Genomic DNA, 19344 nt, shown 5'->3' with positions numbered 1-19344 from the left:
GTGTTAAATTGTAATCTATTTCCTAGTCTCGATTCCTAAGTGTGTTCCAAACGTTAAGATGGAAACACCAAAACCATTCCATTACAAGATAGGCAGGAAAAGAAATACAATTCCTATTTCTTTCTTTAATTACCATCAAACAAACGTGGCCTTAGAGAAAAGAGAAGGTGGTGAGGGGAATGAAGCCTGGTCCGAGAACGTTATTCTTATTTTTCACGAATCACTACTCTCTCGAGCCAGACCACATTCCCCACACCTTCATCACTTTTCTAATTATGCTCTTGAGTCCTGAACTTTTGATGCATTATGCATATAATATATATCATCATATATATGAACAGCATGATATCCTATCTACTGCATATACATGTATATATAGGTAGCTGGGATGGCAGTGGTATGTTGCTGTGATAATCAGTTGATCAACAATGTGTGTGGTAGTTGGAGGCTCTCTTTCTTTGTCGTTAAGGCTTTCCAACCTCAACTACGACTAGTAGTAGGAATGGTATTGCTTGCAAACGCGGCTATTCTATATTTCTATTGCATGCTCATATTCTTTGAGTATGTCACAACTAATAACACTTTGTTACTGTTTATCAAAGACATCAATAAGCATCTGGGAATTATTGTTCCAACTCCTATTAACATTTATCATTCAATCAAGGATAGTTTATTATTACATTACAGATAATACACATTAATTGGCTAGTAGCTGGTAAAATTTACTTCAAGAAAACTACTGTATGTTAGTTTCTTGAGAGTGATCAGATAACTCTGACAACTGAGAAGCTCTTGCAACTTCAAGCAGTTCGATCAGTTTCTTATTTCCACCTATGCGGGCTTCATCAAGTGGACTTTTCCCCCATCTGCAATCACCAAGTAGACTAGAAGGTTAAACAAGTTGGAATTACTTTCGAATAGAAATTCCTTTGCTTTACTCTAAAGCCAAAATTACCACAATACTGTCTCATTTTCTCTTCTAGTGCCTCTGTACAAAATTGTGATTTGATTAGTTACTATGGGATTTAAGGAGCATATCGACACAGTCTAAGCAGATTGGATTCTGAAGTTTCAGGACACAACTTTGATGTAGGGTTAATCACAACTCTATGGTTATCCTTTTTTTCCTAATTTTTTTTTTGTGATTTTTAGGATCTTCAGCCATAAGGGATTTAATTCCTATCTTAAATGGTTTTAACCTTCTTTAAATTTTGATTGTTGTGAGTCTTGTGACATCCCCAATAGGCACTAATTTTGTTAACTTTAGGTGCACAATTTGGCTGACATTTAAACAATGGTTTCCAGGAGACCATAAGACTCAAAATCCCTGCCTGCTAAGCCAGATGAACATTCAGATAGTACCTGTCTTTTGATAGAACACTTGCTCCTGCTTTTAAAAGCAATTCTGCCATTAGATATAACCCTTCTGAAGCAGCTATATGAAGTGGTGATCGCTGATCATAATTTCTCGCATTTGGGTTGATGTCATTGGCTAAAATCCTCTTCAGAAGGTCGAAATTCCTCCTTGCTACAGTAGTGCATAGAAAATCACCAGCATCATCCATAGTAAGTGATGCCCCCGCCTTAACAAGTACAGAAGCTGCTTGATCATGGCCATATTTTATCGCTTCAAGCAAGGGAGTGTTCCCAAAATTATCTAATACAACAATACACAAAGTTAATCAACAATAATGGTAGTGACTTGTGAGATTTCTTCAGGACACACACACATGATCCATTTGAAATTTTCTGCAGAGGTCCTTAGAAGATCACCTGATATCTCGACATTGGCTCCTTGTTCAACAAGGAAAACAATAATATCCTCGTACCCTTTCGATGCAGCAACATGCTGTGGGAAACAGATAAACATTAATTAAACCTTACAAGAATTCATTTCCTGCTTACAAACACACAGTTCAGTGGGGCTAGATTCATATATAAAGCTAGATACTTATGTTATTCTAGCATCTTATTCTAATTTAATACAGATCAATTAGTAGCTTAGGGCCTTAGGCATCTAGATTCATACCAAAGGTGACCTTCCCTCATAGTCCATCTTGTTTGGATCTACTCCAGCTCCAATCAGACGCTTTACTCTATAATAATCTCCATCATAGGCAGCACAATTTACTTTCATAACTAACTCCATTTCATGCTTTCCAATAAAAAGTGTGATATCTGATTCCAAAAGCTTGTTCCGGGTATTCTCGTCTTTACCCTGTAAGTTGAAAATTAGCAAGCAGATGGAATTAATTTGTAAGTTGAAAAGCAAGAAAAATAAGACTACCAAAATTTCCCAACTCTATTAATTTACCTCAAGGAGGTTGTCTAAGATCATCCGACCATCCAAGAAATATATATCCAGGATTTCTCTAAAGGATTGTTTATCAATTCGCAAGACCCTGCACAGTTCACGAACCTGAACAGCATACGGCTGGGGAGTGTTGCAAAGGAAGGAAACCTCTCCAAACGAGCTATTGGTATGTAGTTTCTCAAGAAGCTCATCGTTGTCATCATCTTCACCCCTTCCCACCTTCTCCTGTAGATAATATCAAATCTATTAGGCATATTAATTAATTCAAGAATACATAAATGTGGTAAGCATAGACTACATAGAGTGGCTATTCTTTTACCCTTCACTAAAGGGTAAATGGATGAATGTATACATGTAATGAAGGGTATGCAACAAATCAAATAGTTTTATACTTTTATGTGGGTATGTATATAACCAAAAGGTAGCAGCCAGTCCCAATCTAAGGACAATTTGGGACAGAGTGATTTTATTAAGTTTGAGAACAACACATATAATACAGTACGTTTTACATTGCAAATGCACAAAACAGAACAAAGATATAGATGTATTGGGGACTAAATGTTAAAACTCGTACCAGCTCACCATGGCATATTATGTATAGTTGATCTACTGCTTGTCCCTGCTCTATAATCACTTCTGCTGGAAGGAAAAACTCCTCATGAATTCTGGTTGCCTGATAAACAAGAAGCATGGATTAGATTCCTTTCCTCTAAAAGAAGCTAAGGTGAGAATGTTATCATTTATGTTACAAATCATATAAGGTGATGAAAATATCAAATGATGATAGCATTTTGTTTATCAGATCAGATAAAAAATATTAATGACAGTGGCTTACAATCTGCTTTATGAATCCCACAGAGCAACCCTTGAAAAGAGGAACTTCTTTGAGGCATGGCTCATATAATTTCTGGGAAATCTGCACAGAAGAAACAATGAATTTTAGTATTGTTATACGATCAGCAGTACCATACATTTATAGAGTGGGAAAGAGAACGAATCAAAAGTAAGACCCCAATCTTAGCTCACTTTCTTCAATTAATGTATACTAGTTGGCCACCAATGAAAGCATATATTGGTTATCTTGATATTAGTAAATTAAAGATGAGATGACACAAGCTCAGAATCTAGTGATCACATGCTTGGTTTCATGATTCAACGCAATGGAGAAAAACCATTCAACAAGCTTGCTCTCTTAGAATAGAAATAAAACCCACAGATCCTGGAAGACAAGGCATCATAGGCTAAGAACAAACAAATGTGTCAAGTAACTGATAGCAAACCAAGAATAAGAAACAGATTATTTGATTAAAATTAGTGAGCAAATACCTTAGTGCGAATAGAGGCTGGAATACCCTGAAGAACAGCAGCTTCGGTGTAGCTACGGTCATACTGTAACCTGAGATGCTTTTTAATTTCCTTACTTACACTCCTATCAATTTTGTTTTTATTCATGAATTTGATAAGGTCAGTCATCTTGTCCCTGAACTTTTCTGTTTTTGACCCTTTTACTATCAATGCTGCAATGTTACCAAGCAGATAAGCACCAAGTATCATGTCAAAAGAGACATAGATCATTATGAATATCATCTCCCTCACATTGACTGCATGTATATCTCCATAACCTGGAAAAGAGATTAGCAACGAAAGAGCATATATTATCCCTGTACAGTGTACACACACATGATCATTCTGGATATATAATACAGTTTACAAATAGATTAAGAAGCTTAATTAATTACCAACAGTGGCCATGGTAACAACGGCAAAATAAAGAGATGTGACGTAACGCTTCCAAAGATCAATGTCTCTGAAATGGGAATAGGTATAGTCCCCCAACTTTAAACTCCCAATCCATGTGTACCCTTCCTGGGATTGAGGCAGAGTCGTAGCAAGGTAATAAAAAATGCAAGCAGCCGTATGTGTGCTATAAACTTCAACAACAAAAAGTTTGGCAATTCTTGTGAAAAGGTAATTGATTCGGATATTTTTCTCCATCCTCTCAAAAAATTCGTTCACTCTTCGCGCTCGACTTAGTCGAATCCATAACAGGTACCTCACTGCCTCTTTTCTCCCAGAACCCTGCAGCATTATGTATATATATAGATGTCGACTATGAGTAGTTGACGTATATATCAAACACCAAATAGGCAAATACGTACGTACCTTGTAGATAGCATCCCAAGGCAGACAACCCAGTAAATCAACCAGAAAGCGAGACTTTAAGTAGCTGCAAGGCAGCAGTTGGTTCATAATCAAAATTGGAGTAGCTAGTTAGTGTGAGAAGGAGAGGATGAAGTGGAGGGGCAGAGCTAGCTAGTGTACGTACCGGAGAGCGATTTGGTTGCGTTTGTGGACAATGCGGTGGGAATGAAAGTCTCGGTACGCGACGAAGAACCGGACACCGATGTCGATGAGAAAGGCTATCTGCCCTGCGATGTCCAGCAGGAACAGGTCTTCATCCAAACCTCTGAAGAACCCGAACTCCAGGGGTGTGAAGAAGGACGAGTACACTGCCCATAACAGAATGAAATGCGTCCACGCCACGTACCACCTGCAATTGCATAGTCAATGGCTCATATACATATGGGCTTATTATATCTTGGGGGCCCACATATACAAGGCCCAACCCCAAGGTTTCTCCTCATGAAATTTGTTGGCCCATCCAAAGTGTCGGCTGTCGGCCATCACTATTCACGTACTAAATTAAGCATATCACCATCACTATTCAACTTTTAGATCGGATATGAACCGTCCAAAACTTTGATGTGTCAATTTTAATGTTATGTACAGATGGAGGCATCGGAGATAATATATGCTAGTGTATTAATTTGTAGGCAGATGAGATATTATAATTTATAATGAGGGGGTGTAGTAGTAATTAATAGAGTCACATTCTCAGATATGTAGAGTGAAGTAATTAGTGAACGTAGAATCCTCTGGTGTAGATCCAATTAATAGCACTTGGACTTATCACAATATTGATCCATCCTACACCACATACTTACTATAAGGCCATAAGAGCTCTATCTAGGCGAAGAAAACGCATTACAGATGAAGCTGGCGAATTGGCGATATAAGATGCAGATATGCACAAACAAACTGATGGAGAAATTAAATTAAGTAATAATGGTGTACGTACGTACGTACCAGTTATCAGGATGAATGACAAGTCGATCCAAAAACGAAGATGTCGATGATCTCCCAAGTCCATTCCCATGGCCACTACTGGACTCGCTTCTCATCAAACTTGTCAAACGACTTTTCCAGCCGCAGCACTGTCTCTTTGAATCATCCATACTCTCATCATCATCAAATGATCCTTCATCGTCTTCAGACTCATCATGATGATCACCACCTGATGATTTTCTCCTTTCAGCTCCATGCATCATTCTTTATCTTCCTTATTTAATTAGCTTTCTGATGATAATGATCGATGATCGATCGATTCAAAACCGCTCTTATATATATATATATGAACCCTCCAAATGAAATGAAAATAAATGATGCATGTACGTACGTACTGTCCAAAAATAGCTCTATATATACATTGAACAAACAATCAAAACCTTGTGATTTGTGAAGAAAGTGAAATTCATTACAACGGATCAATAAATAATGCCAATGGTTTTGGTGGTGCGGTTGTTCGTACCAAAAAGTTATACAGCTATATAGCGATCGTTTATTAAATGTTGTCTATATATATGCGCGCATAGAATCGGAACTATACATGATCATGATAAACAAACAGTAACTTTGTGGTGACAAAAAGAATCCAGCTGGCACGTACTACTTTTTACCTTTTCATTAGATAAGTTAAGCTAAGTTATAATTGGTTGAATTTGGGTCACTCAATCAGTGTTTAGGTATATTTATTTATATATATGCAAGAAATGGATTATATATTTGGAAATTAGCTAGTGAATGGAACACGGAATTTATACCGACGGTCGGTGGACGGACACTTGATTCAAATGGATGATGGGACGTCACGTACGACATCACTTCATGTCGCAGCAGGTATAATATTTTTGCGAAATATTGCAGAAAGCAATGCCTTTTAAATACTTTCTCAAGGTAAAGATGGATTAAATATTGTTGAAGAAAGTATTTCTCGTAGAGATTCAACAAATAACTTCAGCTTTAGGAATACAATTCCATATTTATATGTTTACAGCTCTAACAGCACTAACCACATAATCGATCGAGCTTAACAATCAACGAACCAAGTTCACCCTAATTCCTAAACAAGATTCTAACCCCTCTGTAACTGTTAACCGAAGTTAATTAGTTACATTTAGTTCTTTTACAATTGGATGTATACGGTATACCTACCTGGCTAATTTCAGAGTTTTGTTGTTTGGGTTAGGGTTGTTTGTTGTGGGCCACTTGTGGCTGAGTTTGGTTGGGCTCATTGGGCCTGGCTACATTTGAGCTGATTCATTGTTTTACCTTTGGGTTTGGAGATGGGTTCGAAGCTCTAGACCGGAGAGTCCCTTTTGAATTGGGTTGTACACTTGTACTGTCCTCCTCCTTTTCCAACCCTTTGTGGGTCGTTCAATCGATAGACAGTACTATTTGGTAGTTTCTTTGTTGGGCTTCTAGGCTTATAGCCCCGAGGACCAAAAACAATTAAATTTAGGGTAGTGCTAAGTATATTATGTCTTGGTATGATCTAGTGTATTATTTATCTAATAAAGGTGCAAGTGGATTCACCTCTATTAGAGAGATGATACCAAGACATGATACCCCTAGCATTTTCCTTAAATTTAACGAGAAAACTTTTGAAGAGACCCATTTGATTTATATAGAGAAATTATTTAATGAAGTTTCTTATAGACAGATTAGGTTACTATCAGCCAAGAAAGAAGACAGTTATAACTTATAAGTTATAAGGTTACGAGAGGTGGACTTAATTGACATTAGCATGCAGTTCCAGTGTGAGACGCCATCACGCCACTCAAAGTCATAGTCACGCAAATAATCAAAATACAATTTGAGACGACAACAACATAAATTAGGGGGGTGGAGCGAAGCAACAGCTCACAAAGTGACAAAACCCAGCAATATATACAGTTATAATAGCAATACATGCAGTTATTCTGAACTCAAGTTTCATTTATGAATTACTTAAATAATATTATTCGACAAATACATTGTGGGTGCATGCAGCCCACATTGTAATTTGAACCATCTAACTTCTAGCATTTTATTCAAAAAATATCTTTACAAAAAATTAAACAAACAAAAAGTTATAAATTGAGATATTTATTTTTATCATAACATATATATTATGTATATATTAACAAAATTCGGATTATCTTATGCTACTTGCAACTTGCTGTGCCAGGTGCTTGGATTTGGAGAGCTTGTGATGCTTGCCGCCGTAGGTATTATTGGTGTGGTTGCTTTCATGGAGTGAGTATTGACATCATTAATTGATAAAGATAATAGCCAAACTGACATTGTTTTTATATGAATAGTCATCTTTGGCGCCATCCACAATATTGCAAATCCATCTTCTCCACTAATTCTTAACATTAAATTAAAAATTAATTATATACTTTTCATATGAGCATGTAAACACACTTGATCTCTTAAAAATTCATTTTTTATATTTTATTAATGGCCGTGGTTGATCGCAATTTAGATGAAAGTAATTTGTCTTTGACAATTTAGATGCATATATTTAATCTTCTGAAAATAAACCTGGTTAAGTTATCTTGCCGTAAAGGGGGAAAAAAATGAAAAATAAAACAATAGAACAAGATCAAAATTAAGCGTATATATGTAGATCTAGGGACCAGGGTAATCATTTCTAACCAAAATATGTACAAAATGTAAAACTATTGTAATGCACTACAGGACTTACGTACAAGTTACAACTTACAAGTAAAGACTCAAGAGGGTTTGGCCAAAAAAAAAAAAAGACTAAAGAGGGTAAGAGTTGGAAATATCAACAAGCAAACGGTAAGTTTTAACTTTTATAATAACATTTAGCATATGCAAACAAAAAGTAAATGCAAACAAACAAGGACATTGATTAAGACAGGGGCAGAGGGCCACCTCATGTACATGGTCATTCTATTAGTTTCAACTTTCAACCAAGTTCAGTGCATGTACACCAATGTCAGCTAGCCAACGTCATAATTATAGAAACCAACTTAACAGCACATGTTTTATTATTTACTCTAAACAAATTAACTCAACTTATCAATACTGTTCGACATCAGTTCTTAGTTTTCCGAACCATAATAATTTACTATAAAAATTGACACCAACCAAATGTTGTATGTCTTTTTGGTATTATTATATGACTTAATCATTGTAAAAGGTGATGATCGATATCCCTTTTTAATTTATTCTCACATATTGCCATATTGGAATCTTGATATAAATCATAGATGGCTCTCCCACACCAAACTTTGTGAATTGTAATGCGGAAAAGAAAAAAATTAAGAACAAAATATTTGGAAAAGGCAAAAATCCCCGAAGAAAAAAAAAAAATATCATGATGGCATAGTCTATGATAAATAGTGATTAAGCATATCGAGTGTACCTAACTTTGAAATTTTCTTTTATTTCCGATGGCTGTAGCTGGATTCCCATTTTTATATATTCAAACTCTAATAATGTACAATAGTTTTATATAATACCTCATGAAAATGAATGTTTAAGCATGAGATCTAATTTAAGAAATAGTAAGAACTATTGCAAGTGATAGAGTAGAGCCAAAAGCCACTTGGCAGCACGAGTACTACTACTCATGAGTGGTTGGCTACTTCCTATTTGGCTTTGGCTTGCCCTTTTAATTTTCAAATTCATCTAATTTTCTAATTTCAATTGTTTACTTTTAAAATGGAGTGGTAGGCTAAGCCACTTGCCATATTAGTCACGTGTTTAATTGTGGATAGGATATGGTATACAAGATATAGCAACTAGCACTAAGAAGCTGGAGCCATCGTGAAAAGATCCACAATATAAATAGGTTGATATACACAAGTGGAGCCCACATCCTCTATATCCATCCACCTTCCTACTCTCCTACTAGTCTCCATAAAAGACTCTCATTTCCTTCTAAACTTCCATACTTCCGAACCCACTCGACACCCACACAATCTCATTTCCCCAAAATCCAATGGCTCTTATTCGAGAACGCCGCCAGCTCAACCTCCGCCTCCCCTTGCCCGAACTCTCCGAGCGCCGCCCACGTTTCCCTCTCCCCCTCCCTCCAACTGCCCCCACCACCGCCGTCACCGCCACCACCTCCACCGCCGTCTCCTCCGCCGACCTCGAAAAACTACAAGTCCTAGGCAGCGGTAACAGCGGCACAGTCTACAAAGTCCGCCACAAGCGCACTTCCGCCACGTACGCTCTCAAACTCGTCCAGGGAGACTCCGACCCCACCGCCCGCCGCCAGATCTTCCGGGAAATGGAAATCCTCCGCCGCACCGACTCTCCCTACGTGGTCCACTGCCATGCAATCTTCGAGAAGCCCTCCGGGGACATCGGGATTCTCATGGAGTACATGGACTCGGGAACACTCGACACCTTACTAAAAGAACATGGCACTTTCTCTGAACAAAAGCTCGCCCACGTGGCCCGCCAAGTTCTTAACGGCCTCAACTACCTTCACTCCCACAAGATCATCCACCGTGATATCAAGCCCGCCAATCTGTTGGTCAACAGCAACATGGAAGTCAAAATCGCTGATTTTGGTGTCAGCAAGATTATGTGTCGGACCTTAGATGCTTGTAATTCCTACGTTGGTACTTGTGCTTACATGAGCCCCGAGAGATTCGACCCGGATGCCTACGGTGGCAATTACAACGGGTACGCGGGTGATATATGGAGCTTGGGGCTGACCCTGATGGAGCTTTATGTGGGCCACTTTCCGTTCTTGCCTCCGGGTCAGAGACCCGACTGGGCCACCCTAATGTGCGCCATATGTTTCGGAGAGCCACCAAGCTTGCCGGAGGGGGTGTCCAACGAGTTCAAGAGTTTCATGGAATGTTGCTTGCAGAAAGAGTCCGGCAAGAGGTGGACGGTGGCCCAGCTTTTGGCCCACCCGTTTGTGTCTGAACTCTGAAGATTCAAGATCCGCTCGGTGAAGATCCGAACTTTTCAATGCCAAATATCCGTGCGAGTGAATCCGATTGTAATTAGTAGTGGGGTCGCCGGGTTTGACATCAATTTTTGGACTGTACCACTGTAGGTTTCTGATCGAGTTTATCAATCTGTATATACTTGGCTGGATTCGGATTCTTTCTTTAATTAATTTCTTGAAGCTTAATTTTGAATCAAATTTCTTTTAATTAATTGGCCAGATTCGGAATCTTATCTCTTAATTAAACTTTAATTGAGAGTTAAGATAATCCAATTTCTCATATATGATTCCTATAATTCCTGGTCTTGAACAAAACTAACTTTTCAAACTGACTCAAGGTCAGTTAATTGACCTACACTTGAAATTGACGAGGGAAAAGACCACGAGGGTTATTAATTTTCTAAACAGAAATTAATTAATAGTATGATATATTTTGTATATCATAAATATCAATCACGGTGTGCGGTGAACATTTTTGTATTTCAGTCAATTTAGTAGAAATTGTACCTGTTGGCAAAAAAAAAAAAAAAGTAGAATTGTACGTAATTGATCAACCTAGATAGCCAACTAGTCTACCATACTAGCTAATTAATTTTTGATAGGAAAGTCAATAAACATATTTTTATGGAGGAATTAACAGAGTAGAATAAAAATCGGGTCAGTTCAATTTCAAATGCCAGTATAACAAAAACTAAGACTACTGGAGACCTGGACCTTAAACAATGGATCAATTGAGAGCTTGGCTAAACCGTGCAAGAAATATACCAAATCATGCTAGGAATTCAACCATCAATCCAACAACCAAGATTAAAATTAAATAAAGAAGAAAAGATGATTGGCTAATGCATGCCCAACGTGCTTAATTATATATTGCTTATTTTAATTAAAAAATCAAGCATTTATATCATAAACAGATGTTATTATCGAAAAATTCTTTTATAGGAACATATTTTAATGGGACATCTCTCAAAACAATGAGGTAAGCTCTAACACGAGACTCACCTCACCTTATCGTGGAAGATGAGAGATGCCTCATGGAATACATTGGCGATGTTATCTAATTCATGCATGAATATCTTACTATAATAAGTTAGCTGGTTGCTAGCTAGGAGCTAGGTAGCCTCCACAGTCTCCACTGCCAAGTTGCAATATTAATTATTAAATAAATGTAATGGCCCATTCTGCCATTCATGAGCCCCTAAGCAGATAGATGTGACATCACACATAAAGATTGTAAGGCAAGCACTCTTTTATTTAATTTTTTCTTTTTTGAAAATGATCCCGGCCGTCAATGATTTTTATTATCGTTTTCATTCATAATGGAAGATGATCTGGTGGTCCATGTATATATAAAGCGATATATCAATGGCTGCCTATCTCTGTCGATAACAATTCTGCTGCATACTATATGTTGTAAACTTGTAATAGTCTCAAAGTGGATGTTTCAGGACAGCTTCGGTCCTAAAATGCTGGATGATGAATCAGCAAATAACTTCATCAGAAATTCAGAATTAAAAAAAAAAAGGACAAATATGTCAAAATCAAGCTTGTCCATGCATGAACCACAACGCCCTTCGTCTCACGACATGCGTCACTTACCCAACTTGAGCCTTAGGGGCCATCAATCATGCATCATGTCCCCACCCACATACTTATATAGTTTAATTTATTAAATTTAAGCTTGTTTTATTAAAATATAATAATGAGAATTCAGTAGATATAAATCCAACGGATTGGATTCAAATCATTCAATATTTTCTAAATAATTTAAGAAAAATCATTTTTATATTGTTAAATGGGTTTGATATATCCATGATGTTAAATATTGAACGATTGTACGTTAAAACGATTGTTCATTATTTTCAAAGAACTCAATTCTAAAATAATTGTGATACCAAATAATAGATGATAATATAATACATGTCGTTGCACGTGCACGAGGACAAATTTATAATATTTCTAACTGGAATAATGAAGAGAAAATAATATATATACATAGAAATTCAACTGCGTGAACAATTTTTTTATTTGGAGGAGGGAATTCCAATTTGAGGAAAAAAATTTCATTAGGCCTACAGTAAGTTGGTAGACACTTTACTCCAAAAGCTTAAACCATTATTAATTGAGTTTTTTTTTTATAAGTCCAAGACAAAAAATAATATGATAGATCAAGTGAGTTTGATTTATCATTATGGGGGTGAAAAGTGGACTTATCAATCATTTATTTTTTTAATTATATGAACAAAGCTAAGCTAGTATGGTTAATATTTAATATTTATGATTTATGGTCAGCTTGTTGGATCTTGGGCCGGATGTGAACATACCCAACCCAATTGTAGTGGGCATAGTGAGTCTGACCCAATCAATTGTCCAGATGCTATTGTTCCATGTATATGGATTATGGACCGGACCTTTTTCCTTTTTAAACCTTGGAGACGAAACCCAACCCCATTACCAGTCTTAAAATTCACATGGTTCCACTTTTTGGTTCTTTGATTTGTAGATAATAAATAATTAAATAGGGGTTTAATTTATTTATTCACATCTAATCCATTGTTTATACGATTTTATCTTCACGCAGGTGGCATAAAGTTTCTAACAAAAATGGTCAAGTCTCAAGACCAAGTTTAGGGGGTGTACCTAATTTAGATTTTAAAGAATTTTAATAAATTTTAAAATTATAGAATTTATCAAAATTTAAAAAAATTAGTTAAAATTTTTATAAAATTTGTTATGTATATAAAATATATTCAAATTTATTAAAATTTATTAAAATTTTTTACTTAATTTAATAAAATTTATGACTTTTTAAAAATATTAAAATTTTATTAAAATTCATTAAAATTTAAGTTGTACATCTTAATTTTTTTGGATTTCATTAAAATTTGAGTTAAGATTTTAATGAAATGTAAGTATCTTCTGCTGCCAATCTACCTGTCACCATCCACACGCAAGTTCTCAAATTCAATCAATTAAAAATTCAAACTTTCCACCTTCGACTTCAATGTCAAATGCTAGATGACGCCGACGTTTCCTCTAATTCCACGTTCCCTTAGAGGCTTAGAGCCCACTTAAAATTTTAACTCGGATTCAATCTTGATCATCATCATCATTTTCTCTTCCTCTTCTTCTTCTTCTTCTTCTTGTCAAGACTCGCAGAAGAGTGAACGAAATTCTTCTTCCATGGCGTCTCTCAGTTTAACTCAGATCAGAGGCAAGAATCCAGTTGCTGAATTTTCCAGGACTCGCCCTCAGTTGGGTTTTGCTCGGTCTAGCAGAGTTGGGTTCAGGGTGTTTGCCTCTGAGACCAAGGCAGAGCCTGATCTTAGTGTTACTGTCAATGGGTTGCACATGCCCAACCCGTTTGTTATTGGGTCGGGTCCACCTGGTACTAACTATACGGTCATGAAGAGGGCCTTTGATGAAGGCTGGGGTGCCGTGATTGCAAAAACTGTAAGTCTTGCTCTCTTTATTCTTCTGTTTCGATCCTGAGTTTGAATGACAAATTGTCAGCTTAATTATTCATCTATTTGGTTACTGAGAAATTCTTCTGAAAAAACAAAAGAAAAAGAAAATCTAGAATGATATTTAGCAGAGAGATATTGGGTGCTCTAAAGAAGTGAAACATGAAACTTGTATCTGTTTGATATATTTGATTTTATGTAATTGATGCCATTCTACCTAAGAGGCTTAAATTAATTGATATAATGTTGTACAGAGATGCAATTAGCCTGTTAGCAGATCTATCAGGGCGTTAAAATCTTGAAATTTATTGATTTTGGCGGCTAATTTAGTCAAACTCATGTCACAGGCAAAGCCAATTTTCTGTTCAACCATGTGGAAGCTTATTGCAGGCCCCAATTTTCTATTCACATTGCAAGCTTTGCATTTAATCTTAACTTCTGTTTTGATAGGTGTCATTAGACGCAGCAAAAGTAAAAAATGTTACTCCTCGATATGCTCGACTACGGGTACAAAATGGCTCAGCCAAAGGGCAAATTATTGGGTGGGAGAACATAGAACTAATAAGCGATCGACCTCTTGAAACTATGTTGAAGGAATTCAAGCAATTAAAAGAAGAATATCCAGATAGGATTCTCATTGCTTCAATTATGGAGGAATATGAGAAAGCTGCCTGGGAGGAACTTATTGATCGTGTCGAGCAAACAGGAGTTGTAAGATATAGTAATTACCTAAGTTTCTAATATAAATTTCATTCCGTGGGCTTGGAGCATTTGTCATCTAACATCTCTGACATCTTTCTTTAGGATGCAATTGAAGTCAATTTCTCTTGCCCTCATGGTATGCCAGAGCGCAAGATGGGTGCTGCAGTTGGGCAGGACTGTGCACTTTTGGAAGAAGTCAGTGGATGGATTAATGCCAAAGCTACAGTTCCTGTTTGGGCAAAGATGACTCCTAACATTACTGATATCACACAGGTCAGCTTGCTTTGATCGATCTCCTTCTTTTGCATTACTTTAAGATGTGTTGACTCTTGTGTTCTTGTTGAGAACAATCAAAAGAAGTGAACAGATCTAAATGACACAAGATGTTCATCACTATCATGGACAGTAAGTTTTTTTACTGTAATCTTGCTCATATCAACGGTCCTTTTGTTTGTAGCCAGCTAGAGTGGCTCTGAGCCAAGGATGTGAGGGGGTGGCAGCTATTAATACAATCATGAGTGTAATGGGAATCAATCTGGATACCTTACGGCCTGAGCCTTGTGTGGAGGGGTATGCATGCCAAAAATAGTAATACATATTGTTTGGTTTGACTTGTCATTCATCTCAGGAGTACTTATATATATATATGCTTAAATTTTTTGTCAGATACTCAACTCCTGGGGGCTATTCTTCCAAGGCAGTTCATCCAATTGCACTTGCAAAAGTGATGAGTATTGCAAAAATGATGAAATCAGAATTTGGTGATAAGGATCTCTCACTTTCTGGTATTGGGGGTGTCGAGACAGGTGGCGATGCTGCTGAATTTATTCTTCTTGGAGCAAATACTGTTCAGGTAGGTTGGAAAACCAGCTCTTATAGTTTCTGTATATTAAAATGCTATAATTGCTATAAATACATGGAATGGCAGACTCTTTGGACATTAAAAGGGCACTATAGAATGGATGAAGGGCTCTCTCAATTTGACTTCATATTAAATTGTGTTACCTGCTATTGAAATGATATAATTGGCTTAGAAATGTTTTGATATTATGATTTTCTTCTTTTAGGGTTATTCTGGAATGTATTCTTTTTGTATTTCATAGCTATCATTGTTGGCTTGGAGATAACATTTGTGCTTTTCATATTTTTCTTTCCCTTATATTGATAATTTACCCTAGGATTTAGGAAGTACCTAATGACTTGTTCAATACACCTTATTTATCGTTGTGCACATATTACTTAAGCTACATGCCTGGTAAGTGGTAGACCAGTTCTAAACAGTTGAGAGTACAAGACTGGTGGCAGTGATTGGAAAGCTCTTCAGAAGTACAAAAACTTTTTTCGAACTCTCACAATAGTTATTGTTTCTTATCTCATAGGCTTAATATTAGATGTACTGTATAACACATAAAATTCAGGAATATACTCTTGATATTCTCTATAAACTAGCTGATGAAATATTATGTACGTTCTGCCAAGCTTCAAATTCTGTAATCTCTATATTGCACAGTAGTCTTTCAGCTTGAGACTCTCTTTTTGGGTGAAGTTATTTAATGATTTCATTTTATTTTTATCTTTTTTTCCGAAACTGGAGTTTTTATTTTTCTTTTTCAATGTAGTTTTAGTTTTGTTATACCGAGCAGATGGAATCATTGGGCTTTATTTGCAGGTCTGTACTGGGGTTATGATGCATGGATATGGAGTTGTGAAGAAACTTTGTTCTGAGCTGAAGGATTTTATGAAACTGCACAATTTCTCATCTATAGAGGATTTCAGAGGGTATGCACTTGTTTTAAGAATGAATATTAAATCTAAACAGAATTTTAAAATTCTGGTAAAAGATGAATTATACTCATATTTTCTTTCTCTTTTCAATGACTTTCAAGGGTTTCTTTGGAATATTTCACAACTCACACGGATTTAGTACGAAGGCAGCAAGAAGCAATAAAACAAAGGAAAGCAGTAAAAAATGGCTTACAATCTGACAAAGATTGGACGGGCGATGGCTTCGTCCAGGAAACTGAAAGCATGGTTTCTAATTGAAAACTATACAACCATGCATATATTCAAAGCCTTCACTCTTGTGTGCATGACTGAAAATAAATGGGATGTTCATCTCTTTTCTGGTTAATTTAGAGTTTGGCCCAATTTTTTTTTTTATTTTTTTTTTAATTTGAGAAATGAGCTGCACTGTATGAACATCTCATCAGTTGATGATGTAATAACTTCCTCATATACTTTCCAATCAATCTAATTAAATCTAATCCTGTATGAAGAAGAATGTCACTTTATTTGTTCCATTATTTTGCTGCCAATATATACGAGAGATCTAAGATGCTCTCTGCCGAGTCTGGTTGTGCCATTTTTTGGTAAAATGCTGTGAAATAGATAGATTTTATGTTGTCATATCAAAAAGCTAGTGTGGTTCTATTTGTTATTTTTTTCTTTTCCTGGAAATATCGGATTCCATCAATTATCAAGATTGAGAAAAACAGGTTGCAGCCTTGCAGGGCTTTCAATAAAGACTTGGTTGGTGCTTTTAAAAGAAAGCATCGAAGAGTATATAACGAACATGACAGCTAGCAGATCTGAGCTAGGCGCGCACAATGACGTTTTAATTTGGATAGTCATAATTAATAAATTAGGAGCAAACTTACATGTTTAAAAGTCCATTAAATTAATTCATGTTGTGCATCATTGGTGGCAAAAACCATAAGTATCTGCAAATTAATTTCATCTTCCTTGAAAGCATTTAAACTCTGCATCCTTCATCCCGTGGCCCTTCTGTCACACGCCATCTCTAGCTAGCTAGCTTTCACCACCTATGTTGTAGGGGATATAATTATTGTGAAATACATTTTTCACATTAATTGAAGCTTGTTGAGACTCTGGTACTTTAAAAGCATATATAGAAATGAAACATGTTCATGGATGAGTGTTTTAAAATTTCGAATGATAAAGTTTTGAGTGGGTGAAAAGACTGACCAGTGGGAGGTTGATCAGGTAGATGGGACCTTGACCTTGTTAGCTCCTGGAGTTGCAACTGCATGTTATTTATGAAAGCCATGGACTTTTCCTGAGGCTCCTCCATTGCTTCTTTCAGCTTCCCAAGTGCCAAGCAATATGCTTCCTGCACATACAAACACATGCATGATATCTGAAACAATAATGATGATTGATCAGAGATAAAGATGTTGGGTTAGAAACGAATTAATGTGAACAATATATAGACCAGAATGGGGATCGATTATAATTACCATGAAGCGATCGAGGTCTGATTGTCCAAGCACGCCTAAACCGGGTTTAGAGTCAAGCATCTGCTTCATATCTCTGTTTTCATTTTCCTCTAGGTCACCAGTGCCACCAACCTACAGAAAAAATTTGAAGAAGGAGGAGGAGGAGGATATAAATAATCAATAAAAAATAAAATTCCTTATATATGCAGGAGGATATGCAGCCTTATTTTATATGTAGATCACATATATATACATATACAGATTGATGTATGCCAACTAGTTAGGTAAATATAAATTAAGCAAATTCATTAATTGTAGCAACCAGAAAAAAGCTAATTATATAAATGGCATGGGGTTCCAGACAGAAACCGGCCTTGTATGCATTTAATATTAATGATGATGTCTTAGCTAGCTTAGCTAGAAGATTATCATGATGATCATGATCTTGCGCATATACCATATACTATACCCTAACCTTTGCTGCATGCAATATGTCAATTAATATATATATATATATAGGTATGTATAAAACGCAGACAGAGGAGAGAGAGAGATGTAGATAGAGATCGAGAGACCTTCAAACATTCCATGTGAGTTTGAAGCAACAGCCCATATAAAGGATGACTAGAGATTCTCCTTTTGATCAGGATCTCATCATCAATTTCTTCATAAATTGCTTCATGGTTTTCTTTCTCCTTACTAGGAGAATTGATCATGCAACCCTCCATATATATTATCTTCAATTCCAACAGATGGACTAGCTACCTAGCTACCTAAATTAAAGCAAGTACTTGTGCTAAATAAATAAGCAACGTGCATATATCACTACTTTTATACCATTTTTGCTCACATATGACATATATATAAAAGCTCTTACCAGTACTACTATACTTATTAGCTAGGTGTATACCACATGGGATGGAATAGTACTGATGCTCCCATTTTTGGAGTTCACCAATGGAATGACTACTCATGCCTGCATGCTCTGCATATATTTGAATGAATGAATGGTACCATCTGCGGTAGTCAGAACACTAATATAAGTGAATGGGGAAGTGGGTTACTGGGTTTGGCCGTTTCGCTGTCTCCCTCTCTCTTTTTTGCCTTTTTACATGCAAGAAAGCAACATATCAAAGGGGTTTCTCGAGCAATGGGGACCTGCACCACCTGCTTGTTAATTATATATTTATTAATAGACTTAGCACGTACTGTACAATGCCTCCTGATCCTATTCACTCAGTTACAATTAATTGTATCTCAGTTTGCTAGCTGTGTCGATCTCTATCTTTCCTCTTTTACTAGTCAATCACTCAAATCCCTCACTTTTTTAAGCAATACATCCAAATTCCTAACTGTTCACGCAAGGACTAGTTTCTTTTATCAATGTTTGGTCACATTATAAATTTGAGGAAGAGAATGTTTCCACTACTGTTGATGCCACTCATACGAAAATGACTATTCAGTGTGTAATATATCCTATCATAGATTCATAGATTATGTATGTACGTACGCAGACATATCTTG

General features: G+C 36.4%; 4 protein-coding genes across 4 annotated transcripts; 2 read left to right on the top strand and 2 right to left on the bottom strand.

Moving 5' to 3' along the window:
* Positions 1-603: 603 nt before the first annotated feature.
* On the bottom strand, positions 604-5997 carry LOC147275356 (potassium channel SKOR-like). The gene is made up of 12 exons (XM_086257081.1): positions 5462-5997; positions 4641-4865; positions 4478-4541; positions 4054-4393; positions 3641-3936; positions 3150-3230; positions 2889-2987; positions 2315-2539; positions 2030-2218; positions 1774-1849; positions 1363-1657; positions 604-866 (listed from the first exon to the last, which is right to left on the bottom strand). The coding sequence occupies exons 1-12, from the start codon at positions 5701-5703 to the stop codon at positions 737-739; spliced, it is 2262 nt and encodes a 753-aa protein (XP_086113207.1). The 5' UTR covers positions 5704-5997; the 3' UTR covers positions 604-736.
* Positions 5998-9390: 3393 nt separating this feature from the next.
* Positions 9391-10604, top strand: LOC147275355 (mitogen-activated protein kinase kinase 9-like). Its single transcript, XM_086256753.1, has one exon. It carries the CDS (start codon positions 9450-9452, stop codon positions 10398-10400), a length of 951 nt encoding a protein of 316 aa, XP_086112879.1. The 5' UTR covers positions 9391-9449; the 3' UTR covers positions 10401-10604.
* A 2795-nt stretch (positions 10605-13399) lies between these two features.
* Positions 13400-16948, top strand: PYD1 (pyrimidine 1). The gene is made up of 7 exons (XM_086256752.1): positions 13400-13871; positions 14333-14593; positions 14687-14857; positions 15042-15154; positions 15251-15437; positions 16254-16363; positions 16471-16948. The coding sequence occupies exons 1-7, from the start codon at positions 13602-13604 to the stop codon at positions 16625-16627; spliced, it is 1269 nt and encodes a 422-aa protein (XP_086112878.1). The 5' UTR covers positions 13400-13601; the 3' UTR covers positions 16628-16948.
* A 328-nt stretch (positions 16949-17276) lies between these two features.
* On the bottom strand, positions 17277-18548 carry LOC147275353 (homeobox protein knotted-1-like 2). The gene is made up of 4 exons (XM_086228110.1): positions 18396-18548; positions 17842-17952; positions 17570-17714; positions 17277-17406 (listed from the first exon to the last, which is right to left on the bottom strand). The coding sequence occupies exons 1-4, from the start codon at positions 18546-18548 to the stop codon at positions 17393-17395; spliced, it is 423 nt and encodes a 140-aa protein (XP_086084236.1). The 3' UTR covers positions 17277-17392.
* Between the last annotated feature and the right edge of the window lie 796 nt (positions 18549-19344).

The sequence above is a fragment of the Dryas octopetala genome, chromosome 9 (genome assembly GCF_963921425.1).
Source record: "Dryas octopetala chromosome 9, drDryOcto1.1, whole genome shotgun sequence".
Taxonomy (NCBI): domain Eukaryota; kingdom Viridiplantae; phylum Streptophyta; class Magnoliopsida; order Rosales; family Rosaceae; genus Dryas; species Dryas octopetala.
Note: the sequence above shows the minus strand (reverse complement) of the source record. Positions and strands in the feature narration are given on the sequence as shown.